This window comes from Oncorhynchus tshawytscha, linkage group LG11 (genome assembly GCF_018296145.1).
Source record: "Oncorhynchus tshawytscha isolate Ot180627B linkage group LG11, Otsh_v2.0, whole genome shotgun sequence".
In the NCBI taxonomy this organism is placed as follows: Eukaryota; Metazoa; Chordata; class Actinopteri; order Salmoniformes; family Salmonidae; genus Oncorhynchus; species Oncorhynchus tshawytscha.
This window is the reverse complement of record NC_056439.1, coordinates 40,593,635-40,618,731: the sequence shown is the minus strand read 5'-3', so window position 1 is coordinate 40,618,731 and position 25,097 is coordinate 40,593,635. Positions and strand designations below refer to the sequence as shown.

The following is a 25,097-nucleotide window of genomic DNA, read 5'->3' as shown; positions in this document are numbered from 1 at the left end:
CTCTCTCACCAATGTCATTGCCTGATGAGTAGCTGCCGTGGCTCTCAGTCTCCTCCAATGAGAGGATCTTAAAGGAGGCGAGGGGGGTGGAGCCAGGCTGCGTGGAGATCATGCCTCGGAACCGCGTCACTGTCCACGTACGCACATGGTTGTTGTCCGCACACACTGAAAGGAGACAAAACACACACCCACGGACAGACAGACGAGAGACACACAATGTATATGAAACACAGCCAGACCCACCCTGGAGCCAGACCCACTCTGGAGCCAGACAACTCTGGAGCCAGACCCACCCTGGAGCCAAACAACTCTGGAGCCAGACCCACCCTGGAGCCAGACAACTCTGGAGCCAGACCCACCCTGGAGCCAGACAACTCTGGAGCCAGACCCACTCTGGAGCCAGACCCACCCTGGAGCCAGACCCACCCTGGAGCCAGACCCACCCTGGAGCCAGACAACTCTGGAGCCAGACCCACCCTGGAGCCAGACAACTCTGGAGCCAGACCCACCCTGGAGCCAGACAACTCTGGAGCCAGACCCACTCTGGAGCCAGACCCACCCTGGAGCCAGACCCACCCTGGAGCCAGACAACTCTGGAGCCAGACCCACCCTGGAGCCAGACAAATCTGGAGCCAGACCCACCCTGGAGCCAGACCCACCCTGGAGCCAGACAAATCTGGAGCCAGACCCACCCTGGAGCCAGACCCACCCTGGAGCCAGACCCACCCTGGAGCCAGACAACTCTGGAGCCAGACCCACCCTGGAGCCAGACAACTCTGGAGCCAGACCCACCCTGGAGCCAGACAAATCTGGAGCCAGACCCACCCTGGAGCCAGACCCACTCTGGAGCCAGACCCACCCTGGAGCCAGACCCACCCTGGAGCCAGGCAACTCTGGAGCCAGACCCACTCTGGAGCCAGACCCACCCTGGAGCCAGACCCACCCTGGAGCCAGACAACTCTGGAGCCAGACCCACCCTGGAGCCAGACCCACCCTGGAGCCAGACCCACCCTGGAGCCAGACCCACTCTGGAGCCAGACAACTCTGGAGCCAGACCCACTCTGGAGCCAGACCCACCCTGGAGCCAGACCCACTCTGGAGCCAGACTTACTCTGGAGCCAGACAACTCTGGAGCCACACCCACCCCAGAGACAGACAACTCTGGAGCCAGACCCAGCCTGGAGCCAGACAACTCTGGAGCCAGACAACTCTGGAGCCAGACCCACTCTGGAGCCAGACCCACCCTGGAGTCAGACCCACTCTGGAGCCAGACCCACTCTGGAGCCAGACAACTCTGGAGCCAGACAACTCTGGAGCCAGACCCACTCTGGAGCCAGACCCACTCTGGAGCCAGACAACTCTGGAGCCAGACCCACTCTGGAGCCAGACCCACTCTGGAGCCAGACCCACCCTGGAGCCAGACAACTCTGGAGCCAGATCCACTCTGGAGCCAGACAACTCTGGAGCCAGACCCACTCTGGAGACAGACCCACTCTGGAGCCAGACAACTCTGGAGCCAGACCCACTCTGGAGCCAGACAACTCTGGAGCCAGACCCACTCTGGAGCCAGACAACTCTGGAGCCAGACCCACTCTGGAGACAGACCCACTCTGGAGCCAGACAACTCTGGAGCCAGACCCACTCTGGAGCCAGACAACTCTGGAGCCAGACCCACCCTGGAGCCAGACCCACCCTGGAGCCAGACAACTCTGGAGCCAGACCCACCCTGGAGCCAGACCCACTCTGGAGCCAGACCCACCCTGGAGCCAGACCCACCCTGGAACCAGACCCACTCTGGAGACAGACAACTGTGGAGCTAAACCCACCCTGGAGCCAGACCCACCCTGGATACATACAGATATATCATCATCATCATCGTCATTTTCGTATCCCGCTTCCATAATAACTAGTGCTGAGCGATTAACTGAAATGTTGGTAATTTGACCGATGTCGGTTTAATTATTTGAATTCCATTTTTTTTTTTTTTTTTTTTTTTGTGAGCTCAATGTGCACATTGTACACTTTATCTAGAGATAAATCAGATCAACCCGAACTGTTGTAGTTTCCAACAGGCCAATATTCTACATAGTTTAGCGTAGAAAACGTGATAATCAACTACAATGACCATAATCCATTGCGCGCCTACGTGTCCGGTCTGTGTTTCTTTTACGCCTGCAACGGAAGAGAGAAGGATGTGAGATCAGAAGGGGATAAATAGAGAGCAGTTCTACCTGAAAACACTGTACATGATCTAAGTGCATCCCACTGCTGTCTTTCCTCTTTATTATTGGCTGTAAATGATTTATTTTCAAATATACTGAACAAAAGTATTAATGCAACATGCAACCCTATCAACAGCATACCATCCTGCATCCCACTGCTGGTTTGCTTCTGAAGCTAGGCAGGGTTGGTCCTGGATGAGAGACCAGATGCTGCTGGAAGTGGTGTTGGAGGGCCAGTAGGAGGCACTCTTTCCTCAGGTCTAAAAAAAATATCCCAATGCCCCAGGGCAGTGATTGGGGACATAGGGTGCTATCTTTTGGATGGGATGATAAACGGGTGTCCTGACTCTCTGTGGTCACTAAAGATCCCATGGCACTTATCGTAAAGGTAACCCCGGATGTCCTGGCTAAATTCCCAATCTGGCCCTCATACCATCATGGCCACCTAATCATCCCCAGCTTCCAATTGGCTCATTCATCCCCCCTCCGCTCCCCTGTAGCTATTCCCCAGGTCGTTGCTATAAATGAGAATTTGTTCTCAGTCAACTTACCTTGTAAAATAAAATAAAAAGTGATTGATAGTTGGTACTCAGCAGTCATAATAATATGCCTTTATTTACTTTGAAGAACACCTAAAATAGTGATTTTGATTGGCAGCAGCTCTATAGAGATGAGGAGTTTGAATTAAATAAGAAAGTAATCAAATAAAACAAATGTAATATACACAACTGAAATATTTTATTAAAGTAATGGGAATAAATGCTGGTGTCACGCCCTGGTCTTAGTATTTTGTGTTTTCTTTATTAATTTGGTCAGGCCAGGGTGTGACATGGGTTATTTATGTGGTGTGTTTTGTCTTGGGGTTTTTGTTAGGTATTGGGTTTGTATTATAGTAGGGGTATCTAGCATAGTCTATGGCTGTCTTGAATGGTTCTCAATCAGAGGCAGGTGTTTATCGTTGTCTCTGATTGGGAACCATATTTAGGCAGCCATATTCTTTGAGTGTGTCGTGGGTGATTGTTCCTGTCTTTGTGTTTGTTGTCGCCAGATAGGCTGTTTAGGTTTTCTCACATGTATTGTTTTTTGTTAGTTTATTCATGTATAGTTTTCTTCATTAAAAAACATGAATAACAATCACGCTGCATTTTGGTCCGCCTGTACTTCACCTTCGACGGAAGAAAACCGTTACAGCTGGTTAATAAGTGTAATCAGTAATGGGCAGTCACTACTATCATGGGACTTTTATTCATTGTTTTATTCTGTGTTACAGCATTCAATCCACATAATGCATAGTGCATTTAATTATGTTTTAAATTGTTTTATCAAAACCGAATCGAAAATCGTGATAATTTTTTTAATAATCGAACCAAAACCGAACAGACCTCAAAAAGAGGACCTCAAAAACAGACCTACATTTTTTTTTTAATCACTCAGCTCTAATAACTCGGATCAAATATATCACAATATTCCCCTTGTCCCTTCTTACCTGAGACCAGGTGTTTCTCAGAGAGCATGATCTTGGTGACTGGGGAGCGGTGGACAGTGAAGGTCTGGAAGAGCTGAGGTCCAGAGCCTACTGTCTCAGGGTGTTGGACTATAACCCGCACTGCTCCAGAACTGGTCCCATACGCCATCTCTATCCAGTTACCACTCACACCTAGGGAGAGAGGGAGCAGAGACAACGAGAGAAACTCCCTTACAAAACATTAAGAACACCTGCTCTTTCCATGACAGACTGACCAGGTGAAAGTTATGATCCCTTATTGATGTCAATTGTTAATTAAATCCACTTCAATCAGTGTACATGAAGGGAAGGAGACAGGTTAAAGAATGATTTTTAAGGCTTGAGACATGGATTGTATATGTGTGCCATTCTTAGGGTGAATGGGTAAGACAAAAGATTTAAATGCCTTTGAATGGGGTATGGTAGTAGGTGCCAGGCACACCGTTTTTTCAAGACCTGCAACGCTGCTGAGTTTTTCACACTCAACAGTTTCCTGTGTGAATAAAGAACGGTTCACCACCCAAAGGACATCCAGCCAACTTGACACAACTGTGGGAAGCATTGGAGTCAACATGGGCGAGCATCCCTGTGGAACGCTTTCCACACCTTGTCGAGTCCATGCCCCAACAAATTGAACCAAAGGGGGGGGGGGTGCAATTGAGTATTAGGAAGATGTTCCTCATGTTTGGTGTACTCAGTGTACACAGGCTTCAAACAGCTGAAATTACAATATTTTTGGTTATGGAAAATATATTTCACAGTGGTTTAGATGGTGCAATGATTCTCTTCCCAATGACTGTTTGCTTTGTCAAACTGAAATTAGGCAAAATATTATTAATTTTAGCAACCAGGAAATGTCGATTTCAGCATAGTGCACCTTTAAAACAGTTACAGAATTGAATGGCTGTGATAGGAGAAAACTGAGGACGGATCAACAACATTGGAGTTACTCCACAAAACTAACCTAAATGACAGAGTGAAAAGAAGGAGGCCTGTACATAAAATAATCTAAAACATGCATCCTGTTTGCAATAAGGAACTAAAGTAATACTGCAAAAAATGTGGCAAAGAAATTCACTTTGTCGTGAATACTTTCTTAATGCACTGTATTTTTAAGCATGGTGGTGGCTGCATCAAGTTATGGGTATGCTTGATATTGGCAAGGACTATGGAGTTTTTTAGGATAAAAAGAAACGGATTAGAGCTAAGCACAGGTAATATCCTAGAGGAACACATGGTTTAGTCTCCTTTCCAAAAGACATTGGGAGACAAATTCACCTTTCAGTAGGACAATTACATAAGGCCAAATATACACAACACTTTTGTTGCTTACCAAGACGACATTGAATATTCCTAAGTGGCCTAGTTACACATTTGACCTAAACATGCTTTAAAATCTATGGCAAGACTTGAAAATCGCTGTCTAACAATGATCAACAACCAACTTGACAGAGCTTGAAGAATTTAAAAAATAATAAATGTGCTAAAATATTGTACAATCCAGGTGTGCTCTTAGAGTCTTACCCAGAAACTCACAGCTGTAATCGCTGCCCAAGGTCATTCTAACATGTATATAAACACAACAATTTCACTGAGTTACAGTTCATATAAGGAAATCATAGGCCCACCCACTTGGGAGCCAGGCTCACCCACTGGGGAGCCAAGCCCAGCCAATCAGAATGAGTTTTTCTCCACAAAAGGGCTTTATGACAGACCGAAATACTCCTCAGTTTCATCAGCTGTCTGGCTGGCTGGTCTCAGACAATCCCACAGGTGAAGAAGCCAGATGTGGAGGTCCTGGGCTAGTGTGGTTACACGTGGTCGGTGGTTGTGAGGCCGGTTGGATGTACTGACAAATTCTCTAAAGAGATGTTAGAGACGGCTTATGGTAGAGAAATTAACATGAATTTCTCTGGCAACAGCTCTGGTGGACATTCCTGCAGTCAGCATGCCAATTGCACACTCCCTCAAAACTTGAGATATTTTAGAGTAGTATTTTATTGTTACGTCCGTCGTCGGAATGAGACCAAGGCGCAGCGTGGTAAGCATACATCTTTCTTTATTGTAGATGAACACGAAAAAAAAAAGATAAAACAAACGTAAAATTCTGCAGGCTACCCCCCCCGCAAAACCTGACTCTATGAGGGAGGTTCCGGGTGGGCATCCAGCCTCGGTGGCGGCTTCGGGGTGTAGACCCCGCTCCGCTTGCTGATCCCTCCGCTTCCGTGGAACCGGACCGCGGATCGTCGCCAGAGGCCAGACCGTAGATCATTGCCGGAGGAACCGGACCGTAGATCGTCGCCAGAGGCCCTGGACTGCCGACCGTCGCCGGAGGCTCTGGACTGCTGACTGTCGCCGGATGCTCTGGACCGCGGACCGTCGCTGGAGGCTCCGGGCCATGGATCGTCGCTGGAGGCTTCGTGCCATGGATCATCACTAGAGGCTTCGTGCCATGGATCATCACTGGAGGCTTCGTGCCATGGATCATTACTGGAGGCTTTGTGCCATGGATCATCACTGGAGGCTTCGGGCCATGGATCAACACTGGAGGCTTCGGGCCCTGGATCATCACTGGAGGCCAGGTGCGTAGAGCTGGCACAGGACGCACCGGGCTGGAGAGACGCACTGGAGGCCTGGTGCGTTGAGCCGGCACAGGATATACTGGGCCGTGGAGACGCACCGGAGGTCTGGAGTACAGAGCTGGCACAACCCGTCCTGGCTGGATGCTCACTTTAGTCCGGCAAGTGCAGGGCGCTGGCACAGGATGCACTGGGCTGTGAAGGCACACTGGAGGCATAGTGCGTAGAGCCGGCATAGGATATACTGGGCCGTGGAGGCGGACTGGAGGTCTGGAGCGCAGAGCTGGCACAATGCGTGCTGGCTGGATGCTCACCCTAGTCCGGCAACTGTGGGGCGCTGGCACAGGACGCACTGGGCTGTGAAGGTGCACCGGAGACACAGTGCGCAAAGCCGGCGCAGGATATCCTGGGCCGAAGAGACGCTTCGGAGACCAGGAGTGCTGAGCCGGCACAATCCGTCCTGGCTGAATGCCCACTCCAGCACCGGCAACACAGTCTGTGTAACCGCAAAGCATGGTGCCTGAAGGGTCACACGCTCCTTATAGCGAGTGCGGGGAGTTGGCTCTGGTCTGCAACCAGAGTTGGCTCTGGTCTGGCTCCACCAACCACCCCGTGTGCCTCCCCCAAAACATTATTGGGGGCTACCTCTCGTGCTTGCGTCGAGGTCGCGAACCACGGTGTCGTCGTTGTTCCTCCCTCGCTGCCTCCTTCTGCTCCCATGGAAGGCAATCCATTCCGGCCTGGATCTGCTCCCACGTCCAGGATCCTTTACCGTCTAATATATCCTCCCATGTCCAGGATGTCTGCTCCTCCTGGCCACGCTGCTTGGTCCTTTGGTGGTGAGATCATCTGTTACGTCCGTCGTCGTAATGAGACCAAGGCGCAGCGTGGTAAGCATACATCTTTCTTTATTTTAGATGAACACCAAAACAAAACATAAACGAACGTAACGTTCTGCAGGCTACACAGTAACTGAACAAAAACAAGATCCCACAAACTCAGGTGGAAAACAGGCTGCCTAAGTATGATTCCCAATCAGAGACAACGATAGACAGCTGCCTCAGATTGGGAACCATACCCGGCCAACAAAGAAATAGAAAACTAGAATGCCCACCCAAATCCCACCCTGACCTAACCAAATAGAGAAATAAAAAGGCTCTCTAAGGTCAGGGCGTGACATTTATTGTCATGTGTAATGATCATGCTGTTTAATCAGTTTCTTGATATGCCACACCTGTCAGGTGGATGGATTATCTTGGCAAAGGAGAAATGCTCACTAACATGGATATAAACAAATGTGTGCACAACATTTGAGAGAAATAAGCTTTTTGTGCGTAAGGAACATTTCATACATTTTATTTCAGCTTATAAAACACGGGACCAACATTTTACATGTTGCATGTGTAGCAGTGTGATGTTGTTCCCCTAGATTATGCACCAAGTTGCACACGAGGACCAATTCAAATAGGCCAGGTCAAGAAGGGATGTTAATAATTTGATAATAATAATAATTCAGTGTGTTTTCTTATTTAATTACAGCTGCAATGCTAATGTTATTTTTTGGTGTACAAACACTTTTTCATATCAATATTGTACATACATGTGATTGTAAAAGTTTTGTATATTTTGGTTTGGCCCATCGCGGGTTATCTGTATTTCCTTACCCCCTTATTGTTCTTTTGCCTGACCTTCGGCTAGCAAGGTATGTTGTCCTTGGCTCTGAAATTGTTCAATATAACGGTAATGGTAATGTTACACAATGTGCTGTTATGCAACCATAAGTTTGTTACAATGTGGACAAGATAAAGATTTATGTTAACAAGTTTCACAAAGCTCGCTAACTACGGTATCCATTGTAACTTGTGAGTACTTGGGACAGTGTTTGAGTGAGTGTCCATGTGCTTGCGGAGGTGCCTGAGAGCTATGACTGCGCCAAGGGCTAACATATTGTGTGTTGTCTCTTCGTGTGCATGTATGTCTTTTATGTTGTCTGAATTTTGTTCTGTATCATTTTACTTGTATTGTATACTGTGCTGTTGTGCATTGAATGTGTGCACACAGCACCTGTTATTTCCTTTTGACGCTCTCTTTTGCCTGACCTTCGGCTAGCAAGGTGCCTGAGAGCTATTACTGCGCCAAGGGCTAACATAATGTGTGTTGTCTCTTTGTGTGCAGAGCAAATAAAAAGAATTCAACTAGCAGACCTTCAGTTGCGGCAGGGTCCTAATTAAAAGTACACAACGCAGAGCGAACCACGCTCCACATGTATATTTTTGCTCAGCATAGATTTCTGTATTTAATTTTCCTATAAATCTGTGTAACACTCGTCCTCTTCTTCTGACGAGGAGTCGCAAGGATCGGACCAAAGCGCAGCGTGGTACGTGTTCATGACGATATTTATTCAACTCAGAACACTAAAACAAAAATAACAACGAGAATGATATGAAACAAAACAGTCCAGTCTGGTGACATACACAAAGACAGAAAATAAACACCCACAAAACACAAGTGGGAAAAGGCTACATAAGTATGATTCTCAATCAGAGACAACTAACAACACCTGCCTCTGATTGAGAACCATACCAGGCCAAACGCAAAAACACAACATAGAAAACGGAACATAGACAACCCACCCAACTCACGCCCTGACCATACTAAAACAAAGACATAACAAAGGAACTAAGGTCAGAACATGACAATCTGCTCGTGGTGGCAAAACACCTTTTTAAGAGACTTTATGTCCGAGTGCTTAGTTTACAGAAAAATACCACCTCAAATGCATATGCACACAAACTGATCCACCGAATTAACCTTATCATCACACGAAGGAGATCTAGAATCCAAGTTCTTAAAAACTTCTTCAGGATTAGTGGGTCCCCTGAAGGACGGTTGTGCTAACGTAGGCTAATGTGATTAGCATGAGGTTGTAAGTGACAAGAAAATTTCCCAGGACATAGATATATCTGATATTGGCAGAAAGCATAAATTCTTGTTAATCTAACTGTACTGTCCAATTTACAGTAGCTATTACAGTGAAAGAATATCAAGCTATTGTTTGAGGAGAGTGCACAGTTTTGAACATGAAAAGGTATTATTAAACAAATTAGGCACATTTGGGCAGTCTTGACACAAAATTTTGAACAGAAATGCAATGGTTCATTGGATCAGTCTAAAGTGTTGCACATACACTGCTGCCAAATAGTGGCCAAAGTCTAAATTGCATCTGGGCTGGAATAATACTTTATGGCCTTTCTCTTGCATTTCAAAGATTGTATTATCTTGTACCAGATCTCATGTGTTATATTCTCCTACATTCCTTTCACATTTCCACAAACTTCAAAGCGTTTCCTTTCAAATGGTACCAAGAATATGCATATCCTTGCTATAGGGCCTGACCTACAGGCAGTTAGATTTGGGTATGTCATTTTAGGCTAAAATTGAAAAAAGGGGCCGATCCTTAAGAGAACTCCACGGACGCCCTGTTGCGCAGTGGAACCCAGACCGATATGTGACCACTTAGTTACTGTGCTGTCCTTTCTGCACCAAGAATCAATTAAAATAACCCTCATCAATACCTGTTTCCTACGTCTAATAGTCCTACTCATCACTAGGGCAGCAGACATCCTAGCGGTTGAGAACGTTTGGCCAGTACGTGAAAAACCTGATCGAGGCACTTAACCCTAATTGCTCCTGTAAGTCGATCCGGATAAGAGCGTCCGCTACATGACAAATGTAAAATCACTTATTATTATTACAAATAGAAGATTATCACTTCCCACAATGGTGCTTGTTTAGTAAAGTTAAATCAGAGCTGAATCAATGTCTCGCAAGATCACTGTGATTCATTAGTATTTTACACAACAGAACTGAATATAATAGCATACAGTGCATTCGGGAAGTATTCAGACCCCTTGACTTTTTCCACATTGTCACATTAGTCTTATTCTAAAATGGATGGGAATACATGTGTTCCTCATCAACCTACAAAACAAGTTTTTAGATTTTTTTTAGCAAATTGAAAAAATAAAATAAAACAGAAATACCTTATTTACAGAAGTATTCAGAACCTTTGGTATGAGACTCAAATTAGAGCTCTGGTGCATCCTGTTTCCATTGATCATCCTTGAGATGTTTCTACAACTTGATTGGAGTCCACCTGTGGTAAATTCAATGGATTGGAAATGATTTAGAAAGGCACACACCTGTCTATATATAAGGTCCCATGGTTGAAAGTGCACGTCAGAGCAAAAACCAAGCCATGAGATCGAAGGAAATATCCATAGAGCTCCGAGACAGGATTGTGTCTAAGCACAGATCTGAGGGAGGGTACCAAAAAATGTCTGCAGCACTGAAGGTCCACAAAAACACAGTGGCCTCAATCATTTTACATGGAAGAAGTTTGGAACCACCAAGACTCTACCTAGAGCTGGTCACCCGGCCATACTGAGCAATAGGGAGAGAAGGGCCTTGGTCAGGGAGGTGACCAAAAACATGATGGTCACTCAGAGAGCTCCAGAGTTTCTCTGTGGAGATGGGAGAGCCTTCCAGAAAGACAACCATCTCTGCAGCACTCTACCAATCAAGCCTTTATGGTAGAGTGGCCAGATGGAAGCCACTCCTCACTTAAAGGTACCACAGCCCGCTTGGGGTTTGCCAAAAGGCACTTAAAGGACACTCAGACCATGAGAAACAATATTTGGAGCAATATACAAAGAGATCCTTGATGAAAACCTGCTCCAGAGCGCTCAGGACCTCAGACTGGGGCAAAGGTTCACCTTCCAACAGGACAACGACTCTAAGCACACAGCCAAGACAACGCAGGAGTGGCGTCGGGACAAGTCTAACTGTTCTTGAGTGGCCCAGCCAGAGCCCAGACTTGAACCCAATCGAACATCTCTGGGCAGAACTGAAAATAGCTGTACAGCAGCAGAGAAGAATGTGAGAAACTCCCCAAATACAGGTGTGCCAAGCTTGTAGGGTCATACCCAACAGGATTTGAGGCTGTAATCGCTGACAAAGGTGCTTCAACAAAGTACTGAGTAAAGGGTAAAGGGTCTGAATACTTATGTAAATGTGATATTTCCATTTTTATTAGCAAAAATGTCTAAAAACCGGTTTTCCTTTCTCATTATGAGGTATTGTGTTTAGATAGATGAGGGGAAAAAACGATTTATTCCATTTTAGAATAAGGTTGTAACGTAAGAAAATGTGGAAAAAGTCAAGGGGTCTGAATACTTTCCAAATACACTGTATACTGTAGCATAGTAGTCTTATAATATGTTACACCAAAAATACCTCCTCAGTCCTTTCTAATCTGATGCTGTCACTAGGCAGGATATATGCACTGACTGAAACAAAATACAAGAAAGGCTAATAGTTTGTTAACACCGTCTGCTTTAATTCACTCACAAAATACTAATTCAAGTTTGGACATTTCACCGGTAAAATGTCAATTACTTTCATTCACGATTAACACGTATGATGGCCTATTTTGAAATTAGAGTTTGAAGTTTGAGGGTATTAAAAAAATTAATTAATAAAGGATTTTATGTATAGGCCTATTCTACAATGATATTCAATAGGCTACACCTGTCAGTAAGCTACACCTGTCAGTAGGCTACACCTGTCAGTAGGCTACACCTGTCAGTAGGCTACACCTGTCAGTAGGCTACACCTGTCAGTAAGCTACACCTGTCAGTAGGCTACACCTGTCAGTAAGCTACACCTGTCAGTAGGCTACACCTGTCAGTAAGCTACACCTGTCAGTAGGCTACACCTGTCAGTAGGCTACACCTGTCAGTAAGCTACACCTGTCAGTAGGCTACACCTGTCAGTAAGCTACACCTGTCAGTAGGCTACACCTGTCAGTAAGCTACACCTGTCAGTAGGCTACACCTGTCAGTAGGCTACACCTGTCAGTAAGCTACACCTGTCAGTAGGCTACACCTGTCAGTAGGCTACACCTGTCAGTAGGCTACACCTGTCAGTAAGCTACACCTGTCAGTAGGCTACACCTGTCAGTAGGCTACACCTGTCAGTAAGCTACACCTGTCAGTAAGCTACACCTGTCAGTAAGCTACACCTGTCAGTAGGCTACACCTGTCAGTAGGCTACACCTGTCAGTAAGCTACACCTGTCAGTAGGCTACACCTGTCAGTAGGCTACACCTGTCAGTAAGCTACACCTGTCAGTAGGCTACACCTGTCAGTAAGCTACACCTGTCAGTAGGCTACACCTGTCAGTAGGCTACGAACTTTGAGGAATTATGTCATAAAAAAAGTGTAAATGAAGTTCCCTCACCGAAGAAAAAAGCACTGTTTGTACTTCAACTATTTGCACATTATTACAACACTGTGCATAGAAAGAGAGAGAATAGGTCACAAAAGATCATTGCTAAGAAAGGCTGAACTCAAATAATATATTTCTTTCTTTTTTTTAAATTTTATTTTACCCCTTTTTCTCCCCAATTTCGTGGTATCCAATTGTTTTAGTAGCTACTATCTTGTCTCATCGCTACAACTCCCGTACGGGCTTGGGAGAGACGAAGGTTGAAAGTCATGCGTCCTCCGATACACAACCCAACCAAGCAAGCCGCATTGCTTTTTAACACAGCGCGCATCCAACCTGGAAACCACCAATGTGTCGGAGGAAACACCACGCACCTGGCAACCTTGGTTAGCGTGCACTGCGCCCGGCCCGCCTCAGGAGTCGCTGGTGCGCGATGAGACAAGGATATCCCTACCGGCCAAGCCCTCCCTAACCCGGACGACGCTGGGCCAATTGTGCGTCGTCCCACGGACCTCCCGTTCGCGGCCGGTTGCGACAGAGCCTGGGCGTGAATCCAGGGTCTTTGGTGCCCTTAACCACTGCGCCACCCGCGAGGCCCAAATAAAATATTTCAGTCTTCGTTGGTGTGTGTGCATGCATGTACGCATGCGTGTTTGAGAATGTATCTGTGTATGTACTCACTGGTCTTGGGTGTGAAGTAGACACTGAGGGCAGTTATGGCATCGTCAGATGGGTCGTGGTACAGTTCTGTCACCAACAGATCATTATCCTTCATCCTCAAAGGAAACTTCTGCATGTCTGTGTGTGAGTGAGTGAGTGAGTGTGAGAGAGAGAGAGAGAGAGAGAGAGAGCATATGAAACCAAGAAGGGCTGGGGTCAATTCCATTTCAATTCAGGAAGTGTGTGTACCTATATAGTAGATGGATCCGTTGTTGCAACCCAGAAGCAGGAAGGAGCCAGCTGTGTCACAGCTGGTGATGGGAACTACATCTTGCACCTGATGGAGAGAAAAGAAAGGGTTTAAACTCTCTCCCTTTCTCATACACACAATGTCAAATACATACATACCCACTTCCAATGACACACAGCCACACACACCCTATGTATTACTACCTGCCAATGCTGTGTGACAGCGTTCCAGACCCCCACCTTCCCCATGTGACTGGTGGCCACTAGCTGGTTCCCAATGAAGAATAGATGATCTACTGGTACACCCAGACTAAACACACCTAGAGAGAGCGAGGGATAGATAGATAGAACAGAGACAGAGAGAAAGGGGGAGCGAGAGAGAGGAGGGGATAGAGTGAGTCAATAACACACACACAAACATGTCTCTCTTTCACAATCTCTCAAACACACCCCCCCCCCTACCTATCTCGTTGCCGCTCCCTCCGTCCTGGATGCTCCAGAGGATGATGTTGCTATCGGAGGCGGCAGCCACCATCTTGTCCTTATCGCCATGGGGACCGCCTACCACCTTAAAAAGAATACATATGATAGAAAACGCAACTTTCAGGACAATCCATTGTGATTATAGCAGTACAACAGTACCTTGGCGTTGACAGCGATTCTCTCAATGGACCAGTCCAAATAGGGGCTAGAAAACACCTGCTGCCACCCTGATGACTCCTTTATCCTGGAGTGGAGAATACACACACGTTAGTACACACACTCCAGATTTATAATCTATCAGTAATATCAACTCTGAGTGGATGGATCCAACTCCAAAGGCCAGAGTTACCTGTAACAGATGACAAAGTGTGCATAAGCCACTACGATCCAGTTATGATGTCCAGCTACAATCAGCACCTTCCTAGGATCCACCACAGCACCTGGAAACATAACATAGTACTTGACTGACTGCCTGGACACACACAGTGCTGTACAATGTACAGGTAACTGTACAGAGTATATTGTATATAGTACAAAGTATATTGAAAGCAGGTGCTTTCACACAGGTGAAAATATCATCCCATCATGCTTAGAGTCAAGTATAAAAATGCTAGGCAGGCCATTATTTTGGCTACCATGGCTATGCCCCCACAGAATGACAATGTCACTAATTGTTTGATGAGCATGAAAACGATGTAAATCATCTGTCACGGCGCCTGAGACAGCATTTTCCACCACCTTCAACAAAACACCAAATGATGGAATTTCTCATGAAAGAATGGTGTCACTTTATTTTGTCAGTTGCCTGGTTTGGGTAGGCCGGTGCTGGTACCATTTCCCCCTACTTTTTATGCTAGACATGTCTGTTCATGACCATGTAAAATGTATTTGGGTGAGGGTGTCAACAAAATGTTGTGTCATCAATATAATTCATAGAATAATTCAGTTCTGTGCGTACTACACTAAGAGCCCTGTCATGGTCTCTGACCAGCTTAAACCGGCTGTGGCTCTAACACACAGACACACACACACACACACACACCATCTCAGAACTAGGTTAACTGGGAGCTTTTGACTCTGGTGCTTCTTACCCCCATCCAGACTATGTCATGTTAACTCCAGCTGTAATGCAGCCACACACACACAAACATGCACACACCAAGGTTTCCGTTGGGAAAGTGTGGCGCCGGACATTTGCCGGCACCATTTTAATTTACTGGACATTTGAGACATTGACCAGACCCATACGCAATGGATGCGTCACCTGGTTAGGGTGTCGACCCATGGTGCAAAGAATGATGTAAATCACATTTAGAATATGTAAAATCATATTAACAGAACACGCAAGTCTAGGATACAATGATATGCGGTCCTTACCTAATTCTGATGTGCACTTTGAACATGTTAGAATAATTGTCCACATATGCTTTTCCTCATCCAACAAGACAAGTAGCAAAACAACTAACTTATGTCAATCTACTATAGTAGAAAGGTTTAGGCTACCTATTCTATTGGTCAGCTTTTTAAGAAAGAAATAGCCTATACCAAACAGACTCTGGGACAGTTATAGACAGATCCCAAATTCATACAACAAGTAGGCCTAGGCTACATAAACAAACAATACCTTTTAAAAGCAATGAGTCTGATGCAACAGATCAGAACTTTTAGCTTAAAATGTTGATAAACTATTACTTATTCACATTATAAGCGCAGCAATGCACACAAGGCAGGAGGCTCCGCGTGAATGTTCGTTCCATAATGACATTAGCGGGACAACACAGTTGTCAAAAGGGCACTGCACATGCGAGCGGTTTCATGTGACAGAGATGAAAATATTTGTTATAAATTTAGAAAGAGAAGATCTAATAGCCTACTTTGAAGCAAGTTCAGACATGCCTCATAATACTGTATTAAAACATTCAGGTTTCAAACAATTAAGTGCATGTTTTCAAAATGCATACTTGCCTCCAGCACATTGTAAAGTGGTGTGTGACGCGCTTTATGAAGCCTGCCTTCCATTGCTGATTGATGCCGCGTTCAACTGAGAACTCGGAAACTCTGGCCTCTTTCTAGAGCTCTGACTTTCTGAACTAATTCCAACTCGGAAACTCTGGCCTCTTTCTAGAGCTCTGACTTTCTGAACTAATTCCAACTCGGAAACTCTGGCCTCTTTCTAGAGCTCTGACTTTCTGAACTAATTCCAACTCGGAAACTCTGGCCTCTTTCTAGAGCTCTGACTTTCTGAACTAATTCCAACTCGGAAACTCTGGCCTCTTTCTAGAGCTCTGACTTTCTGAACTAATTCCAACTCGGAAACTCTGGCCTCTTTCTAGAGCTCTGACTTTCCGAACTAATTCCAACTCGGAAACTCTGGCCTCTTTCTAGAGCTCTGACTTTCTGAACTGAAGATCACTGACATCATGATTTGACCTCGTATTTTCCCAGTTGTGTTGAAAGCACCACAAGATGCTGCAGCAGCTCAGCGTGGTCGAACAGATTTTCTACTCAAAGGCTCTGCATTTGTATGCTGTACACTTGTGATACGATAAATAACAAATATACTGTGCACACAAGCCAATTTAATTTCATACAATTATGCAAATGACCTATAGACCGATAAGTATGACTAGTCAAATGTATTTCCATAGACTGGTATTTCCATCAGTGAATAGGCTAAAATGCATTTTTTCGCCCCAATTTTATTTATCAGCTTTTCTAAAAACATTTTTGGGGACAAAAGTCGGCAATTTCAGGCTAACGGAAACCCTGGCACACACACACACAGCCCATCTCCTGACCAATGGTAGGACTGAGTATTCTGATTGCTCGTTAAACAGGCACACAGTGTTCTAATGAGTCTGGGGAGTAGAACAGCCCAGCTCCAGCCCTGCTCCATGCCTCATTACACACATCCTTGTTTTTTAACCCTTAACTGCCCCCCTGCTTACCCAGTCTGTGTGGCGCCTCGGCTCCAGGGGGTCCGGGAAGGGAGGTGTGGGGGGGGCAGGTTTGGGGGAACCCCCCTTCTGCTCCGCTAGGACCAGGCCGATCCTCAGCGGCAAGGCCAGAGGCTGCAGCGGTGGGGCTGGAGTTACGGGCTGGGAGAAGCACATTCTTTAATCCACCAATCAACCAACTAACTCATGAAACAATACATCAAATTCTACATTACTAACACATTTTCTAAATGTCAAAGATACCAAAAGTACAAAGACACAACTAACACTAGAAAGAGCGTCACTAGAGCACTTATATTTCCCTTGTAAACAAACAGAGGAATAGAGAGAGAGTACAATGTCCTGTAATTCACCTGTGCCAGAGGATGCAGAATTCTAGGTTAGAGGAGTTGTGGGAACACAGTACCTGGAGGGGGAAGGTATCCATGGAACAGAACACTGCCACAGGACGAACGTTCTATATACAGTACCTGGAGGGGGAAGGTATCCATGGAACAGAACACTGCCACAGGACGAACGTTCTATATACAGTACCTGGAGGGGGAAGGTATCCATGGAACAGAACACTGCCACAGGACGAACGTTCTATATACAGTACCTGGAGGGGGAAGGTATCCATGGAACAGAACACTGCCACAGGACGAACGTTCTATATACAGTACCTGGAGGGGGAAGGTATCCATGGAACAGAACACTGCCACAGGACGAACGTTCTATATACAGTACCTGGAGGGGGAAGGTATCCATGGAACAGAACACTGCCACAGGACGAACGTTCTATATACAGTACCTGGAGGGGGAAGGTATCCATGGAACAGAACACTGCCACAGGACGAACGTTCTATATACAGTACCTGGAGGGGGAAGGTATCCATGGAACAGAACACTGCCACAGGACGAACGTTCTATATACAGTACCTGGAGGGGGAAGGTATCCATGGAACAGAACACTGCCACAGGACGAACGTTCTATATACAGTACCTGGAGGGGGAAGGTATCCATGGAACAGAACACTGCCACAGGACGAACGTTCTATATACAGTACCTGGAGGGGGAAGGTATCCATGGAACAGAACACTGCCACAGGACGAACGTTCTATATACAGTACCTGGAGGGGGAAGGTATCCATGGAACAGAACACTGCCACAGGACGAACGTTCTATATACAGTACCTGGAGGGGGAAGGTATCCATGGAACAGAACACTGCCACAGGACGAACGTTCTATATACAGTACCTGGAGGGGGAAGGTATCCATGGAACAGAACACTGCCACAGGACAAACGTTCTATATACAGTACCTGGAGAGGGAAGGTATCCATGGAACAGAACACTGCCACAGGACGAACGTTCTATATACAGTACCTGGAGGGGGAAGGTATCCATGGAACAGAACACTGCCACAGGACGAACGTTCTATATACAGTACCTGGAGGGGGAAGGTATCCATGGAACAGAACACTGCCACAGGACGAACGTTCTATATACAGTACCTGGAGGGGGAAGGTATCCATGGAACAGAACACTGCCACAGGACGAACGTTCTATATACAGTACCTGGAGGGGGAAGGCATCCATGGAACAGAACACTGCCACAGGACGAACGTTCTATATACAGTACCTGGAGGGGGAAGGTATCCATGGAACAGAACACTGCCACAGGACGAACGTTCTATATACAGTACCTGGAGGGGAAGGTATCCATGGAACAGAACACTGCCACAGGACGAACGTTCTATATACAGTACCTGGAGGGGGAAGGTATCCATGGAACAGAACACTGCCACAGAACGAACGTTCTATATACAGTACCTGGAGGGGGAAGGTATCCATGGAACAGAACACTGCCACAGGACGAACGTTCTATATACAGTACCTGGAGGGGGAAGGTATCCATGGAACAGAACACTGCCACAGGACGAACGTTCTATATACAGTACCTGGAGGGGGAAGGTATCCATGGAACAGAACACTGCCACAGGACGAACGTTCTATATACAGTACCTGGAGGGGGAAGGTATCCATGGAACAGAACACTGCCACAGGACGAACGTTCTATATACAGTACCTGGAGGGGGAAGGTATCCATGGAACAGAACACTGCCACAGGACGAACGTTCTATATACAGTACCTGGAGGGGGAAGGTATCCATGGAACAGAACACTGCCACAGGACGAACGTTCTATATACAGTACCTGGAGGGGAAGGTATCCATGGAACAGAACACTGCCACAGGACGAACGTTCTATATACAGTACCTGGAGGGGGTATCCATGGAACAGAACACTGCCACAGGACGAACGTTCTATATACAGTACCTGGAGGGGGAAGGTATCCATGGAACAGAACACTGCCACAGGACGAACGTTCTATATACAGTACCTGGAGGGGGAAGGTATCCATGGAACAGAACACTGCCACAGGACGAACGTTCTATATACAGTACCTGGAGGGGGAAGGTATCCATGGAACAGAACACTGCCACAGGACGAACGTTCTATACACAGTACCTGGAGGGGGAAGGTATCCATGGAACAGAACACTGCCACAGGACGAACGTTCTATACACAGTACCTGGAGGGGGAAGGTATCCATGGAACAGAACACTGCCACAGGACGAACGTTCTATATACAGTACCTGGAGGGGGAAGGTATCCATGGAACAGAACACTGCCACAGGACGAACGTTCTATATACAGTACCTGGAGGGGGAAGGTATCCATGGAACAGAACACTGCCACAGGACGAACGTTCTATATACAGTACCTGGAGGGGGAAGGTATCCATGGAACAGAACACTGCCACAGGACGAACGTTCTATATACAGTACCTGGAGGGGGAAGGTATCCATGGAACAGAACACTGCCACAGGACGAGCGTTCTATATACAGTACCTGGAGGGGGAAGGTATCCATGGAACAGAACACTGCCACAGGACGAACGTTCTATATACAGTACCTGGAGGGGGAAGGTATCCATGGAACAGAACACTGCCACAGGACGAACGTTCTATATACAGTACCTGGAGGGGGAAGGTATCCATGGAACAGAACACTGCCACAGGACGAACGTTCTATATACAGTACCTGGAGGGGGAAGGTATCCATGGAACAGAACACTGCCACAGGACGAACGTTCTATATACAGTACCTGGAGGGGGAAGGTATCCATGGAACAGAACACTGCCACAGGACGAACGTTCTATTTCCTCACACAGCAGCAACCTCCTCACTGAAGACAGCCACCGCAACACAAGAGACAGATATTCAGAAATACTTCAGAAACCAAACATAATTATGCCACCAAATCAGCACTTCGTGTCAGGAAAGTAGTTTTATATTGTATATTTTATACAGGTAGGTATACTGTATCTGTTAGCTAATAGGTAAGTGGACAAGGGAAAACTATAAAGTGATAATTTTTTGTGTTTTTCCCCAAATTAGCTAAAGACATTAAGTGAGAAATATAGCAAATAAATAACTATGTAATACCATAGTAATACCAGATAGTAGCATAGTAATTGTTCAATTTAGTGCATGGAGGCCATACCTAATGGCGTTATCCCATAAAACTCAGCTTCATGGCGGAGAATGTTCATGTTTACCCCCCTACGAAGAGAAGAGAACATCAGTCAAGACCTAACCTGGCCCAATATGCTTCCCCATAATGTAGACTATATACACATATTGACCTTGTATGTAAGGAGGGTCAGGTATTCTTACCTTAAGTCTAACTCTTTGGTTCGAAGGAAATTCAAGATGGGCGCAAAGGCTGTTGGGTCCCTGTCAATAAATATCTAGAGGACAAGAGGGACATTTAGAAGTCATGTTTTTTTAGGGGGATAAATACCATTGGTACAGTAATATCACTGTATAAAAGAGCATAAGAGAGTACATCTGTGGAATGTTTAGTTTAGAAAGACGCAGAACTCACAGCTCCAGTTTCATCCAGTAGAGATGATATTCTCCCACTCAGCAAACTGAAACACACACAGGCACATACACACACTTAACCTCTTGCTCGAGTTAGCCATAAAAAAGCTAATCTCAGTTTTCGCTCTGGCTTTATCTCAACTGTGCGGCAATCCTGTAGTCCTAACGCTGTTTGATACACTGTACATTATCAAAATTGATTCGCTGGGAGATAAACATGAAGTGAACTGGGTCACCTTTCCAGAGCTGTAGCCAGATCACATTTTAGCAGAGATAGAGATGTGTGGATTGACCCACCTTGAAAAGAAAGAGTCTGGGATCCACATGAGAGTCTGTCTAGAGGTGCTGAACCTGAGGAAGGAGAGGATATACCTAAGATCAAACCGACTCAGACATATCATGACAACACAAAATGAATGAGATTCAATAACAGTGGATTGTATTGTACAATACTATTTTTCATGAATTATCATAGGTTTTCACGTTTTTCCTCATATTCATCCAGAGAGATACACAAGCCCAGGTGTAGGATATCACCACATATTGTATTCAAATGTCCAAGCCAAGGTGGGATCATGTTACAGATCAATACACACATACATTATGGAAAGTGTTTAATGTAGGATATCATGCTTGGGTAATTCATATGCTGCTGCTAACACATATGTGACTTGAACACCGTCAATAATTCGGGCATTTTACTACACATTGTTCAGACATATCCTAAAATACGTTTTGCAACAATGTAAACACGTCTTGACAATGCGGACGCGTGTGTTGCGTGCTTTTCGTGCATTTTTAGCCCGAATTCCATGTTATTGTCTGCGACATCATATCAACCTAAAAAGAAACGACCAAGCCGTCTGTCTGCCTGTCCGAGTCTGTTAATACTATCCTGCCCTCCCTGAGATCAAGCACATTTACAGTTCTTTTAGACTGAATTGGTCAATTTAAACGATGTAATACCGTGTCCCACCAACGTTCAGTTGGATAATTTCTCCCATCCCAGATGTTAAATTGTTGCCATTCGCGGCCATGTTTCACCCCGTCCCGTGCGCGTGGGTTACTCGTAGCCAGCAGAAGCTGTAGTTTCCAGTACGTTGTAGCAATCTCCAGTTTCCCCACTTCGGCTCCTCGCTCCCCCGCGTCCTTCCAAGCCTCCATAAAAGATTTCACTTCCAAGCAGCAACTGCAATTCTCCCTGCATACATAACCTAGCATAAACTACAGCGATGTGTAACCTTGTGGTAATGGACAGGCGCGTCTAACATAGCTATATTCACCGATATACTGGTTCCTATAGATCCATGTGTGATTTTAGTGGCGTGTATTTTAGGGTCTGGTCCGTTTTCTGTGTCGTGCGGTGACTCGATGCTGTGACCTTCTTAGATGAGGTATAATGGCGGTTGGCATCCAATATGTTGCATTACCGCCCCCAACTGAACTATAGTATAAATCCATTACACGTTGTAATACATCGTGGGAAACGGGAAAAGTGTAATAAAACATATATTTTTAATTACCATACCAAATAACCCTACACTCATTAAAACCCACCACCTTATTCCACTAATTGAATCTGATCCTACCCCAGGCCAACGACCTGGAAGGAAGGGACACCACCAGTCAACACACCCTGTAACTCTTCTGAAGTCAAATCTCATACACCCAAGTACTTCTCAGCTGCTGCCAAAACAACATCTATTTTCTGTGATTTACTTTCCATTTCTGCGGTACAGTTGATAACCATTGCTACAGAATGAACGCTAAGACGCTAACCTTACTGAGGCATATTTAACTCATAGGCCTGTGCTGTCACAAATCTACTACTCAGAAGGATCCTCTCAGCATAACTCACCCTTGACCCATCTTCCTCTACTTTCTTCACTGCCTCGGCATACAACACCTGCCTCAGCATACAACACATGCACTTCCGATCTCCAGCAACATGGGCACCCCTACAGTTGACACAACTTTTACCACTGAAACTACACAGTCCCTTGTCTCATGCCCTCCTGCACACTTCCCACATCTTGTAATCTCCCTCCTAAACACTGGTGCAACATGACCATAATCGTAGTACCTGAAACACAGCAGTGGATTTTCCACTAAAGATCTAACAGGATAACTGAAATATCCTAACATGACTTTGTGGGGTAAAGACTCTGATTCGAAAGTCAAAACGCACAGAGCGCCCACTCCCTCTGGGCGGAAGAAACACAAACTTCACAAGTCACTTCAGCTTACCTTCACCAATTTAACAGTACCCAACATCTTTTACACCCAACCTGATACCACATTTGGATCAGCCAAAATGCCTTATCATAGTAGTTACATATTCAACCTCAGGAGGCTGTGGAAATGTGGCTTGTCCCTAAAACCCTCACAAACTTTTACAGATGCACAATTGAGAGCATCCTGTCGGGCTGTATCACCGCCTGATACTGCAACTGCACCACCCGCAACCGCAGGGCTCAAACGCACCACCAGGGAGCAAACTACCTGCCCTCCAGGACACCTTCAGCACCCGATGTCACAGGAAGGCCCAAAAAAATCATCAATGACGTCAACCACCCGAGCCACGGCCTGTTCACCCCGCAATTATCCAGAAGGCGAGGTCAGTACAGGTGCATCAAAACTGGGACGGAGAGACTGAAAAACAGCTTCTATCTTAAGGCCATTCGACTGTTAAATAGCCTTCACTAGCCGGCTTCCACCCGGTTACGCAACCCTACACCTTAGAGGCTGCTGCCCTATATACATACAGTTGAAGTCGGAAGTTTACATACACTTAAGTTGGAGTCATTTAAACTCGTTTTTAAACCACTCCACAAATTTCTTGTTAATTAACAAACTATAGTTTTGGCAAGTCGGTTAAGATATCTGCTTTGTGCATGACACAAGTAATTTTCCAACAATTGTTAACAGACAGATTTTTTCACATATAATTCACTGTATCACAATTTCAGTAGGTCAGAAGTTTACATACTCTAAGTTGACTATGCCTTTAAACAGCTTGGAAAATTCCAGTAAATGATGTCATGGCTTCAGAAGCTTCTGATAGGCTAATTGACATCATTTGAGTCAATTGGAGGTGTACCTGTGGATGTATTTCAAGCCTACCTTCAAACTCAGTGCCTCTTTGCTTGACATCATGGGAAAATCAAAAGAAATCAGCCAAGACCTCCGAAAACATTGTAAACTTCAACAAGTCTGGTTCATGCTTGAGAGCAATTTCCAAATGCCTGAAGGTACCACATTCATCTGTACAAACAATAGTACACAAGTATAAACACCATGGGACAACACAGCCGTCATACCGCTCAGGAAGAGACACGTTCTATCTCCTAGAGTTGAACGTACTTTGGTGTGAAAAGTGCAAATAAATCCCAGAACAACAGCAAAGGACCTTGTGAAGATGCTGGAGGAAACCGGTACAAAAGTATCTATATCCACAGTAAAATGAGTCCTATATCGACATAACCTGAAAGGCCGCTCAGCAAGGAAGAAGCCACTGCTCAAAAACCGACATAAAAAAACAGACTACAGTTTGCAACTGAACATGGGGACAAAGATCGTACTTTTGGAGAAATGTCTTCTGGTCTGATGAAACAAAAATATAACTGTTTGGCCATAATGACCATCATTATGTTTGGAGGAGAAAGGGGAGGCTTGCAAGCTGAAGAACACCATCCCAACCGTGAAGCACGGGGGTGGCAGCATCATGTTGTGGGGGTGCTTTGCTGCAGGAGGGACTGGTGCACTTCACAAAATAGATGGCTTCATGAGGTGGGAAAATGATGTGGATATATTGAAGCAACATCTCAAGACATCATTCAGGAAGTGAAAGCTTGGTCGCAAATGAGTCTTCCAAATAGACAATGACCCCAAGCATACTTCCAAAGTTGTGGCAAAATGGCTTAAGGACAACAAAGTCAAGTTATTGGAGTGGCCATCACAAAGCCCCGACCTCAATCCTATAGAAAATATGTGGGCAGAACTGAAAAAGTGTGTGTGAGCAACGAGGCCTACAAACCTGACTCAGTTACACCAGCTCTATCAGGAGGAATGGGTCAAAATTCACCCAACTTATTGTGGGACGCTTGTGGAAGGCTACCTGAAACGTTTGACCCGAGTTAAACCATTTTAAAGGCAATGCTACCAAATACTAATTGAGTGTATGTAAACTTCTGACCCACTGGGAATGTGATGAAAGAAATA

The 25,097-nt window shown here is 45.6% G+C and overlaps 1 protein-coding gene across 3 annotated transcripts in view; it reads right to left on the bottom strand.

Moving 5' to 3' along the window:
- Positions 1-22,278, bottom strand: part of LOC112262201 (BTB/POZ domain-containing protein KCTD3) — a 29,088-nt gene extending 6,810 nt beyond the window's left edge. For 2 of the 3 annotated variants that reach the window (XM_042330130.1, XM_042330131.1), the window contains exons 1-15: positions 21,843-22,278; positions 21,174-21,227; positions 20,878-20,923; positions 20,667-20,740; positions 20,494-20,552; positions 20,095-20,175; positions 16,934-17,083; positions 14,335-14,425; positions 14,145-14,229; positions 13,965-14,070; positions 13,707-13,822; positions 13,503-13,590; positions 13,275-13,391; positions 3,709-3,879; positions 10-165 (exon numbers count right to left, since the gene is read on the bottom strand). In XM_042330130.1, the coding sequence (XP_042186064.1) occupies positions 10-165; positions 3,709-3,879; positions 13,275-13,391; positions 13,503-13,590; positions 13,707-13,822; positions 13,965-14,070; positions 14,145-14,229; positions 14,335-14,425; positions 16,934-17,083; positions 20,095-20,175; positions 20,494-20,552; positions 20,667-20,740; positions 20,878-20,923; positions 21,174-21,227; positions 21,843-21,913 (1,465 nt within the window). In that variant the 5' untranslated portion in view covers positions 21,914-22,278. Of the gene's footprint in view, positions 1-9; positions 166-3,708; positions 3,880-13,274; positions 13,392-13,502; positions 13,591-13,706; positions 13,823-13,964; positions 14,071-14,144; positions 14,230-14,334; positions 14,426-16,933; positions 17,084-17,348; positions 18,624-20,094; positions 20,176-20,493; positions 20,553-20,666; positions 20,741-20,877; positions 20,924-21,173; positions 21,228-21,842 lie in introns of those variants that run through there. The other variant, XM_042330132.1, reaches the window with a different exon arrangement.
- Positions 22,279-25,097: the final 2,819 nt, after the last annotated feature.